Below are 12,022 nucleotides of genomic sequence, written 5' to 3'. Positions count from 1 at the left end.
TAAATTATACAAGGAGATTTTAACATCATTGTATAACATGTTACCGTTTCACCCACTGACCCCGAATGAGACTCAAGGAAGGTTACAAATATAAATGTTAATCTTTTCTCAACATAACGTTTTTTTTTTTATTAAATAACAATCATTGTAAGAAAAAAACCCACATTTTCCAAGTCGTGGCATTAGTTCTTAACATCTTAAAGACTACAGTTCCTTCATTATTTTGTAAAAGACACGATACAAAAAGCAGGCAAGTCTTAAGAGTCACTAAAAATACAACATGCACACTCTCAGTCTCACACACACGCTCCTGATGACCTTTTCAACAACCATGTTAGAAATATTGAACGGACGGGGCTGTACGCACATGGACAATAGCAGACGTATGCAAAGCGCTGTACATGTGGAGGCAAACTGTGCTGCTTTTAAATGCTCATTCATACATTTACAACATTCTTCCATCAAAAGATCAACGGCGTAATTCACAGTCTTTTGTTGTGCTTTCGTGTCACAAACTGTTGCATTGTACAGCCGGTCCGATATCCAATCCCTACCAGGAGGCGTTGTGTGCAGAATGATGTTGAAATCTATCGAACAGTATTTCACTGTGCTTTTAAAATCCCAACGTGACATCTTCTTGCCATCTTACATGAGGCAGGGATGCATTATGGGGTATGCAACAAGATGACAGTTTCACATTGACAGAAACTGTGGTTTCCTGTTACTCAAATGTATCTAAGTAGTTTCCTGTGTGCTTTTAACCTTTAACAGGCACTTTACTAAAACCATTTTATGTCACGTTTGTGCTTTAAATTGATTTTGGGTATTAGCCTTTAATCTGGAGAGACAGAAGACGGGACATCTCCTTTTTACTGCACTGCAAAAAGGTTAAAAATACTAAAAGGAGTAGAGGAATGTCTTTCTGTGTGTACGGATAACAAAGAAATATAGGGAAAGGAAAGCAGAGGGAGATACAGTGATTGGGTCTGAATTAAGACTTAAAGTCCACTGCTGAGATGGTCACACTTTAACATGCACACAGTCTAGCATGTTTAAGTTTTGTCTGTATGTTGACGGATTTGAAAAAAAACCCATGCAGAGGCAGGAATTCAGAGGAGCAGGCTAATCGCTGGAACACATACATTGGGTTTTTGTCAGATGATTCTTGTTCCCAGCTGGGTGGAGGATGCGGTGCTCTGGGAGAGGTTTTGACAGTTTGATGATCACATACACGTCGCCCCCTCTGGAAGACAACTGAGCTGCTTCTCAATTATACAACGCAGGTAAGTATACCTGCAAGTACGAGAGAGAATAAATGTCTGGGCCTGCAAATATACATTAGATAATAATAACAATACTATGTAATGACCATGTGTAAGCTCATAACAGCGGATGAACATGTTGACGACTGTGGATGATGAAGGGAAGTAGATTATAAACAGTATTTTCTCGTACCTTCTCCTGAGTTTCTGCACCTCTCTGTCCTCTTCCTCCTTCAGTTTGGTGATGAAACTCCGCAGGACAGGCATTTCAAACTTGATATACTGCGCCACCTGGTGGAAGGGAAGAGACATGTAATGACAAAGCACAAAAGAGAGAGAGAGAGACCAATGTGAGATAAATAAAAGGATATTTGAAACACAGGCAGGGATTTTGTGGCTGCACGCTGTAGGGAACAGGAAGTAGGAAGTGGTCATTTACATCATATGTGACTTCTTCTCCCAGGTCTTCTTCCATGAGGAAAATCTTGCAGACCTGCTCACACGGACCCTGCATCACTCTCAATATCAGAGGGTAGTCACTTCGCTTCAGTTTCACACGCTCTGAAACATCAACACATCCACAAAGATATTTATTAAAGAACCAGTGTGTAGGACACCGCTCATGTCATAATGTGACGACCTGGGAATGACGTGAAAGTCTCCATCTACTGCCAGTGTTTGGTTTGTCTGTTCCTAGTAATGTAGAAACATGGAGGTTTAACATGGCGGACTCCAAACGTCTCATTCTAAGGTAACGAAAACAACACGATTCTTATATTCACGATTCCTATATTCAGGCGATTATACACTTACAAAAACATACTTATGAATATTATATTCCATTTCTGCCAATAGATCCTCCTAAATGTTACAAACTGGACTACACACACACACACACACACACACACACACACACACACACACACACACACACACACACACAGGGAATAATTCACTCACCTCCACTTGCATGGACTAGGTAGATTGCAAACTCATCTGGGCTGTTTTCAATTTTAAACTTGTTGAGGAGAACTCGGAGCACCTGAGGCGTCGTCATGCAGCTGTTGATCCGAACATTAGTCACTGAGCCGTAAGAAGGAGTAAACACTGCTGTCTGAGAAAAAAAACAAACATTAAAACATAAATTCAGTTTCCTATATACTGTCACTTTATGTGTGCATGGATGGATGGGTCATTGTGAATCAGTGTTTCTTGTTATTTGTAATCAACGTGCTAAAAGTACTAAATAAACTCTCTGAAACTACAGACAGAAAGACTTTTTATGGGTGCGCTGACAAACACTTGTGGCTGGTATCACCTTATGGTTGTAGAAGTGTCCGTTGATGGAAAAACGATGGCGTCGAATTTTCCTCTGGTCGCTCGGTGACCGTCGCTGGCCTCGTCTCAAGACCCCGGCATCGCTCTTCGTCCTGAGGAGCTGAGCGGAGCTGTCACTGTCCTCTGTCGAATCAATCAGATTATTAGCTATTATCCTTTAATATTAAAGCTGTATGTCTATAAACACTAGACCTACACTCATCAGCCATAACATTAACACCAATAATATAATAATGTTCTGCAGCCCCAGAACCAGACTGTGATGAACTGTGTGTTTCTGACGTCTTTCTATCAGAACCAGTATTAACTGTTTCAGCAGTTTGAGCTACAGTAGCTCGTCTGTTGGATCGGACCACACGGGTCAGCCTTCACTCCCCACGTGCATCAATAAGCCATGACCCTGTCTCCAGTTCTTTTACTTCCTTGGACCACTTTTGATAGATACTGACCACTATAGACCGGGAACAACCCACAAGAGCTGCAGGTTTGGAGATGCTCTGACAGAGTCTACTAGCCATCACAATTTGGCCCTTTGTCAAAGTCGCTCAGATCCTCATGCTGCTCATTTTTCCTGCTTCTAAACACATCAACTTTGAGGACAAAATGTTCTCTTGCTGCCTAATATATCCCACTCACTGACTGGAGCCCTGATAACCAGATAATCAGTGTTATTACTTCACCTGTCAGTGCTCACAATGTTATGGCTGATCAGTGTATATTATGTTATTCAATTCAATTCAATGTTATTTGTATAGAGCCAATTCATAACAGAAGTTATCTCAGGACACTTTTCAAATAGAGCAGGTCTAGACCGAACTCCTTATCACATTATTTACAGAGACCCAACAGTACCACCATGAGCAAGCACTTGGCGACGGCTCTAGGTGGGTGGCTGACTGCCTCGATCTAGATATCTATATTTTGTTGAGTTGTGTACTAACAGAATAGAAATCTGTAATTTTATATTTCATATTTCCCTTTGAGAATGTGTCACTGTCTGCCAGAAGCTGTAATAAATTTACTTCCAATTTCTACATATTGAACATTGAACAGAAATGTTGACTTATCTTTAAATTAAAAACAAATAAATTACTATTCCTGAGTCATATTTTTATGCTTAGTTCTTAAAATAGATATAACACTAAAATTAGTCACACAGACATAATGAAAGTAAACATCACCTGTTTAAAAGTTTTATTTTATAATCACCATTGTAAGATACAAACCTTGTAATCACAGTGTGTACAAGTGGAATTGTACAGTATACTCCTCTAAGGGTGGAAAAAATAATAAGGTTGAATTCCTTCCTCATGAGAGGTTGCCATTTTGGAGATGAGAGGTTTCCACCCAGCAGTGATGTGATGCTTATAATAAAGCAGCTGAGAGTTAATTAGAGATTTGGTCTACAGTGTTTTCAGAGCTAAGTGAATTAAATCTTCTTGACCTAATGCAATGTTTTTTTATCTTGGCAACTGATAAGACAACACAAATAAAACCGTATTATTTAGGAATTCAGTTGTGTTGGGACTGATTTATGATGCTGTTCACTGGATCCTCATTATAGCCAAGGGAGTAATACCCAGTGTGTTACGACTACATACAGTCAGTAAAGCCACTAACCGTCTGCCTGTTCCTCCATCACACCATTGTCCTCTAGTTGGTTGTCAGGTGGCGTCACTTCCACTGTGGGCGGGGTCTGCTGTGTCTCCTGCTGACCATCTGTGCTGTTGGGAGAACTTCAAAAAGAAAACAAGACAGTACGGTGTAAGAGGCGAAGACACTATCAATGTACAGCTGAAAATGTTATGTAGATACAAACTGTTAATACGTTACTGACACTAGTGAAAGGAGTTACTGTACAGTACATTAAGTAATAATGTCAACACTAATAAAAAGGTAAGTTTATTATTAGATTTCCTGCCGATAGCAGCAGTTTGTTAACCACACCACATCTGTCTGTACGTCACATCCCTGGTGGTTAGTTTCAACTTGTGAGAGCTGTTCCTCTTTGTTGATGCAGTTTATCTCTGTTTGAGATGAACTGTCAGTATTTCCTTTGATTTTTTAAGTAATTTTGGACTAATGTACCAACAATATAAGTATGAATTATTAAACTTGCAACTGGCATCCAACATAATGAAAGTGTTTATGTTATTTTGTCTATTTCCTGTAAGTTATTTATATATAAACACCCAGCTGTATGCCTGTGAGCTCGACTATCCCTGAAAGAATAGCCTCTTCTGAAGAATGGGATATCTGTGATCTTGGGGCAAAATCCAAGACTGAGCCCGAGTTGTCGGTTGAAAGATGGCTAATTTGGTGTTTCAAAGATTTAGCAATAATGTTTTTGTTGTATGGAATTACATTATCAAGTAATGTAACCAAACATCGACAAAAAGTGATGACAAGAATTTAATTTATCTGATTTTCAATCAGACAAACAAGACAAAATCTATATCTGCCCTCGCTGACTTACAGTGTATCACCATTTCCGGTCAGCAAGGTGTAACTAGATCTGTCTGGACCTCTTACCCTTGACTGTCCAGATTGCAACCGGAGTGCCAGGACGTAGAGGAAGGGGGCGGCCGGATTCGCTCGTGGTCATCCTGCATCTGAAGTCTGATTGGTCGCCGAAGGCCCCAAAAGATATTCAGCAAGCCCTCGATGATCAGCTCCCCCTCTTCCTGTTGAGAGAGAGGAGCTGTGATCAATGCACACACCCACACACACACACATATATATATAAATGCACACAATGGACAGTTATTACTCCTTTGGGATACACCGTATAATGGGCAGGGTATATTAGATTGCAAATGACTGAGAGACAAAGTAAAAAGGGCGACAGGAAGACAGACAGTGTTGAAGAGTGGAAATATTCAGATGCTGCTGTTGAAAAGGAGGATAAAACATAAAAATAACAGTAAACACACAGACACACACACACACACACACAGACACACACACACACACACAGACACACACAGACAGACACACGCACACACACACACACACACACACAGAGAGATACAGACAGCTGTAACTACTCACTTCTCTGTGTCTGAGCTGTAGATTCTGTCCTTCATAGTAGAGGTTGTACGTCTTAAGTTGTGAAAGGACTGTTACCCTGGAGAAAGAGATGTTGAATCACTGAGGAGGAAATGCTGTTTAAAAGGAGCACGCTGCTCATTACATATGTTTTTATCCCACTAACTCCAAGACATGTATACTTCACATTACTGCGGACCATTGTGAGGAGGTCAGATTGATGTCCTCCTGCCTTTGTTTGTTTCTGATGCTGTTTGTTTGTGCCTGTATTTCTACTGCTGTACTGAGACCCCTCTTGTGAAATAGATCTGGATCTCTCTGAGACTACCTGATTAAGTTAAAGCTATAATAATAATAATAAAATTAATCACAGAGGCCGTATCGCTTTGTCAGATTTTTGTCATTTACATTATCATTACTTGGCAATAAAGCTGAGACTGTTAGAAATGTTCAAGGGTTAAACATCACAGACTGGACTTCCACTTAGCTAACGGTTCATATCCTTATATCAATGTTTATTTGGGGCTCAGTGATAATGTATTATATCATTTATTATATAATGTATTATTGTACAATGCATTATCAGCACAATGTTAGTAAGGATACTTTCTGATATCGATGTAGAGTATATAACAATATGACGTGTGTAAAATCATATGTAAAATGACCTATAAAGCAATAAACTCTGTTCCACTGTTGTACATAGACAGTAACTGGGCACCAAAGTCTTCATATATGTAGAAGAAAAACTTAATATAACAAATTTTGTTACTACATATGATTCATTTTGCAGATGCTTTTGTCCAAACTGAAACTAGTAACAAGAGCTAGATGTTGAGTTGGCTTTTTAAAAGGGGATACTTCGGTTTTAATGAGATGTTTAGTTAACTTTAATTAACGTTTATTTAAATGTGTTGATCTGTGTGTCTAAATATTATGACTTACTCCTCTGTCGCTCTTCCTGAGGTTTCTTTTTAATTTAATGGTTAAAGGTTTTTTTGGAGAGTTTTTACTTATTCAACTCGATAGAGGAGGGCGTAAACTGTCAAAGTTTTCTCTCCTGACTGTAGTAAACTTAAATCCATCGTAAAACTAGAATGCTGTTATATTACAATTTAACTAAAACTTTGTCATTGGGTATAGGACAGTTTAACGTAGCTATGTTATAATATTTCTATCCCATTCGCAGCCATGTATTTGAGAAAGTGGTTGACCGGCTCAACCGCAACAATTTTACAACCTTTTTTGAGCCATTTAGGACGCTGTCAGCGTCACCAGCAACAACTAGTCCACTTAATGCTACATCCTGCTGACGGTGCTGTTGAGCCTGACACCACTGTGGTGATTTAGAAGACCATGATCCTGTTAGGGAGTAAGTTTACTGCCTTGTACCAGAGGAGTGAACAGCTGAAGTACTCTGTGAAAGCAGAGGGGTTTTCACTTGATTTCACCTTTACTGTGCACGACTAAGTTGCCACTTGCCAGTAATTTGGTGCCCCCCTGCTATAAGCGTTGTGCTCTGACACTGTATGTTGTACAGATTGTTAAGTCTCGAGGTAAATTTGTGATTCTTGATATAAAATACTGCCTTGGAAACAGTGTGGTACTTACTTATACATAAGTCAGCTACTTATTGTACATAATATGTAAATCAACCAATTAATCTATAACTCATTAAATGTACGTATGCTTGGAAAATGGTCGGCAGAGCAGTAAAGTAAACTACGCACAAGCTCGGAAAAACAAACTAAAACAAAGACTAAAACCTGTAAAATCTCTATTTCACACAGTTATTTTAAACCACAAACATACTAAGAGCTTAACAAGTCAGACTGTTTGACATGAGTTTAAAATCACAACATGTCCAACTATTTCACATGAACATTATATATATATATATATATATATATATATATATAAAAAAAATAAATGTGTATATGTGTGTATATGTATTCTCATGTGAGAAACGGTGTGGTGTTTGGTCCTTACTTGCTGATGAATTTGTTCTCTCCAATCTGAACCCCGTACTGTGTGTCATCCATTCTCAGTAAGCATGAGAGGAGCTGAGAGACAAAGAAGCAACACAGAGAGTTAATAATTTTCATCCATCGGATTCAGTCTCATGACTCCTCATGACCAGCAACGAGCAACAGACAAGTGATTGCAGGAAGAGGAGGAGGTACAGCTCCACAGAGTAAAACAATAAACAGCAGATCATATCTACTTCCCGTCGATGTATTTCCTTCAAAAGACAGATCAACTCATAGTTATCAGTTAAACCACCACTAGTGTATCTCTCACTACACAATCAAAACGTTTGGTCTCTGATGAAGTGTGACAGCTGCTCTCCACACTCTCCTCCTCCTCCTCATGCCTACAAGAGGAGGAAGAGAGTCTTTGCTTTCCTGTCACCCCTTTTAATTCTCTCCTCATGTCTATGTCGCTCTTTTACACATAAACACTCCAAAACACACGCAAGTGCGCACACATGCAGCTGTTTAAAATGGCACTCGGCCATCGTTTTCCTTCCCTCCTTGCTGAATGAGTGTGTATGTTTGTCTTTGTGTATCTGCGGAGGAGGCAGCACAGAAGGCCTCCGGAAGGAGACGAACAGGTGCAGGACACATGGGCCACCCGCAGAGCCAAATCATTTCAGCTGCTTAAACATTCATCCCTGAGCAAGCTACTGGCAGCACACATTATATACTTATCTGTCATATTTGTGTGTGTACATATATACAAGCAGTCTCTCCGTCTCTAAAATTAAACCCACAGGAGGATTCATCTCTAGAAACACGAGTGGACATTTTATTCCCTGGATGACTGAAATTAATCTTGTTTTGTTGTTAGACAATTTTAAAAAGGACGACACCAATAAGTGTTTGTAAGTTTAGCTCCTACCCTACAAACAATGAACATTTTTATAGACCATTTTCGAATGTCGGTTTTGCAGTTTGGGAGTTTTAAGATGGCAATATCACTGTCCCCCACTTTCATGGTCCCCAGATAATAAATCCTACTGGGAAGGTGACATTTTTTCTTTTTATTGAAATATCTCAGCAAGTATCGGATGTATTTCTAAGACATTGTGTACAGATGCTCAAGGTGTAGAGGACAAGTCCTAATGACTTTAGTTTAGGCTTCTGATTGTCCCATAAATATTTAATTTATCCAGTGAAACATCTCAACAACCACTGGACGGATTGGCACAACATTTTCCCATTCATTTTCCCATTCATTTTCCCAGACAATACATCCTAATCAATTTGGTGACCCCTGACGTTTCCTCAGTCATCCACTCAAAATTTCACTTTGTCCAGTACTTTTACGGTTGTGACAGTACTTCAGTGTGTTCCTAGTGTCTCCCAATCTGTCTCTCTGTGTGTTTGGGTTTGTCTGTAGTCTGTTGTCGTGGCCATGACCACCTCTTCCTCTCTCCTCTGACTCCCAGTTACACACCTGGTCTCAATCAGCTCATCATCCCTCCCGTTGGCTCACCTGGCTCTCATCATGCCATCAACCTGCAGTATATCTAGCCCGGCTCTGCAACCACTCATCCCCAGATTGTTGTTTAAAGCTTGTGGGTCATCGCCTATGTCCCTGCCCTCCATCTGTCCCTTCTCCAGTCCACGCCATCTCCTCTCTTCTAGTTCAACCTCCAACCCTAGGAGCCATCAGCCCCTCACCTGACCGCAGTTAGAATAAAGACCACTACCAGTTTGATATCTGTTTAAAATTAAAACAAGCACTTTGGTTTATGACCGAAAACATGCAAAACTAGTGCCATACATCTGCCTCAGCTGTACTTTGTGTTTAGTGCTAACCTGTGAATGTTAGCATGCTAACAGGCTAAAACTAAAATGGCAACCGTGCTAAATATTACCGTCAGACGCCTGATGTTTAGCAGGTGATACAATTCAAGGCAACCATTGGCTTCCATTCATTTCAGTATTATATTAAAATAAATTAGCAGACCATTGAAACTTGTGTATGCTATGTAATCCATCAACGTGAGCAATCACAAGTTCAGTTTATATTACTGTTACAGATTTCACTGATTCACCACAATAATGTGGCTTTGAGAAATCAACGTACTATTCATTAGTAGAAAGCATTGTTTCCTTCCATGTTACTCTATTATAACACAGAGCCTTTATAACACACAACAAATAATACAACTGAAAGTAAGTAGTATAAATGTCAGATACAAGACTACAAGTGATCTTACCGTAGTAAAGACTGATCTCGTTGAGTCACGAGAGAGAGAGGGAGCTGCAGATATGGAGAGAAAGAGAGAACGAAAGGTTAGGCAGGTCGACTGTATCTATCCTCAGGTATTAGCAGTTTTGTCACTCAGGTGTCAGCTCCTTCAGGGTCTTTTCTTGTGAGTGTGATAGCGAATACTCGGGGAAGAGTGGAGGCATTTAAAGGAAGTGCTCCCCTTCCGTTATATCACTTCCTCCTTCAGTCACACAGGAAACTGACACTAGCCTTTACACAGCCCAAAACTTCCTCAATTCACAAATGAATTATCATGCACATCCAAACAAAGAGCATGGGCAGAAATACTGATAAGACCCACACATACGCTGCCTTCCCCTTTTCCTCTTCCCTGATCTAAGGGCTCAGATCAGACACATATCGAAACGTACTGTAAACAGAGGTATTCAAAAGCTGACAAGCAGAGTTATATAGCAGCTTTAAACACACAGTACTGATAAATAGGAAAACCTGAGGCTGTCAATCTCTGAAATAAATGTGTTGAGTTATTGTGCACAAATTAAATATTAAACACCAATCAGCCAAGCCCGCTGCCAAGGTCTATCAATATTTCATCACCTATTATTAGTCATGTCAAACGCTCAAACGCTAACCATTCACCTACACAATGGAAATCATTAGTCTTTAATACTGCGGCCGTGGTCAAGGGCAGCTTTGCTCCTGGACTCATTAGCGGGTGATGCCAGTGGTCTGAGACAGACATGTGGCCAGCTGTCAGACCAAGACAATGTTGTAATTGTCTGGCAAGTCACAAGACCAACGTGAACTTTAAGTCAACTAAATTGTCATCAGATTACAAAATTGATCCCTCCTTGATGTTACTGAAGATAAAGATCAAATCGGACATTTAACCTTTAAAGCGGCTGCTAGAGTATCATTTACTCTTGTGATAAGTTTGTACCCTGTTAAGTGTTTGCTGTTGGTGAAAGGTTTGCAGAAACATCCACTTTTTAGGCTTGATGGGTGTATTTATAGGGATTTCTTCAGCTCAAGATCTCAGAGGACAGAGCTGGGAGATATCTCACTGCGACACTGATTTTGTAAAGGGTTTCTCAAACATTTTACATCACCTCAGAAAATTTTAGCCTCTCCACCATTATGACCAAGGTTAAAATACAGTAACGTAGGCTGACCATATTTAGCTATGGACAGTTAATGCAGGTGGCAGGTTTATTCCTAATAAGAAGATTATTTATTGTTTATTGTTTAAAGAAAGAAATCAATACTAGGGCCAATATGATACTTTAATAATAATAATGACTTTTAAAGTTCAAATTATGTATGAAAATGTATTAACATGTTTTTTATTAACATAAAAGAAAGAAAATGTGGGTAAAAAAACAACATATGACTTGAAACTATCTGATGAAGACTATGAATCTGAACAGACATTTGATGCCAATACTCGGTAACATGATACCCAAAAAGTATTCAGGTTCAATACTCGGTTCCAGGAACATAACCACAGTTTTAGAAATACAAAGGTCATGAGTTAAAATCCCTCCAATGCAACCCTACACAGCTTTAATAAAGCAACATCAACTCATACACTTCTACTTGACCTTTTGTTCACCATGTTCAGAGTCTATAAAATGTATAAAATTACGAAGCAGTGATAGCTGTTGTTGAGGACCTCGTCTCTGTGGAAATTATCTGTGTGACATGGATGCACTCTAAATAAAGATTTACGTCACACTGCAGAAAGCTGCCTGCGCTTTTTATTTTGGAGGTAAAAGCAGAATTTAAAAGCATCCAGACGGACCCACAGTTGACCCAGTCCTGACTCAGATCAGCTCTTCTCTGTGCTGGACAACCATCTAAATGTATCCCCTCTGCCTCATTACAACATCAGCCAAACCTCAGTTCTCCTCTGTCTCTGTATCTTGATGTCTTATTCTTCATCATCTGCTCAGTTGTTTCGTATCACACTAACTTTATTAGTAGCCGTTCAAATTCTTTTCTCTCTGCTGTCTGTTTTTCCCATTCAGCTTTCTCCTTCGTGTCCCCCTTGTGAAAGACCAGAAGCCATCAAGTGTGCCATTAAAACTCATGACCACAACTTCCTGACTTTTCTCCCCCCCACTCTCTCTCTT

General features: G+C 39.7%; 1 protein-coding gene across 1 annotated transcript; it reads right to left on the bottom strand.

The window, feature by feature from the left end:
* Positions 1 to 97: 97 nt before the first annotated feature.
* On the bottom strand, positions 98 to 10,088 carry rassf2b (Ras association domain family member 2b). The gene is made up of 10 exons (XM_051423529.1): positions 9,877 to 10,088; positions 7,638 to 7,711; positions 5,652 to 5,727; positions 5,133 to 5,284; positions 4,221 to 4,336; positions 2,581 to 2,723; positions 2,223 to 2,376; positions 1,702 to 1,823; positions 1,456 to 1,553; positions 98 to 1,293 (listed from the first exon to the last, which is right to left on the bottom strand). Exons 2-10 carry the CDS (start codon positions 7,688 to 7,690, stop codon positions 1,224 to 1,226), a joined length of 984 nt encoding a protein of 327 aa, XP_051279489.1. The 5' UTR covers positions 7,691 to 7,711; positions 9,877 to 10,088; the 3' UTR covers positions 98 to 1,223.
* Between the last annotated feature and the right edge of the window lie 1,934 nt (positions 10,089 to 12,022).

The sequence above is a fragment of the Dicentrarchus labrax genome, unplaced genomic scaffold, assembly GCF_905237075.1.
Source record: "Dicentrarchus labrax unplaced genomic scaffold, dlabrax2021, whole genome shotgun sequence".
Classification (NCBI taxonomy): Eukaryota; Metazoa; Chordata; class Actinopteri; family Moronidae; genus Dicentrarchus; species Dicentrarchus labrax.
This window is presented reverse-complemented; position numbering and strand designations above follow the sequence as displayed.

Coding starts and splice junctions, on each gene's coding strand:
- rassf2b (XM_051423529.1), bottom strand. CDS start 7,690: ATGGATGACACACAGTACGGGGTTCAGATTGGAGAGAACAAATTCATC. Junction 4,337..5,132: donor TGCAATCTGGACAGTCAAGG/GTAAGAGGTCCA, acceptor TTCTTTTTGAAG/TTCTCCCAACAGCACAGATG. Junction 1,554..1,701: donor GAGAAGAAGTCACATATGAT/GTAAATGACCAC, acceptor CCCTTCCACCAG/GTGGCGCAGTATATCAAGTT.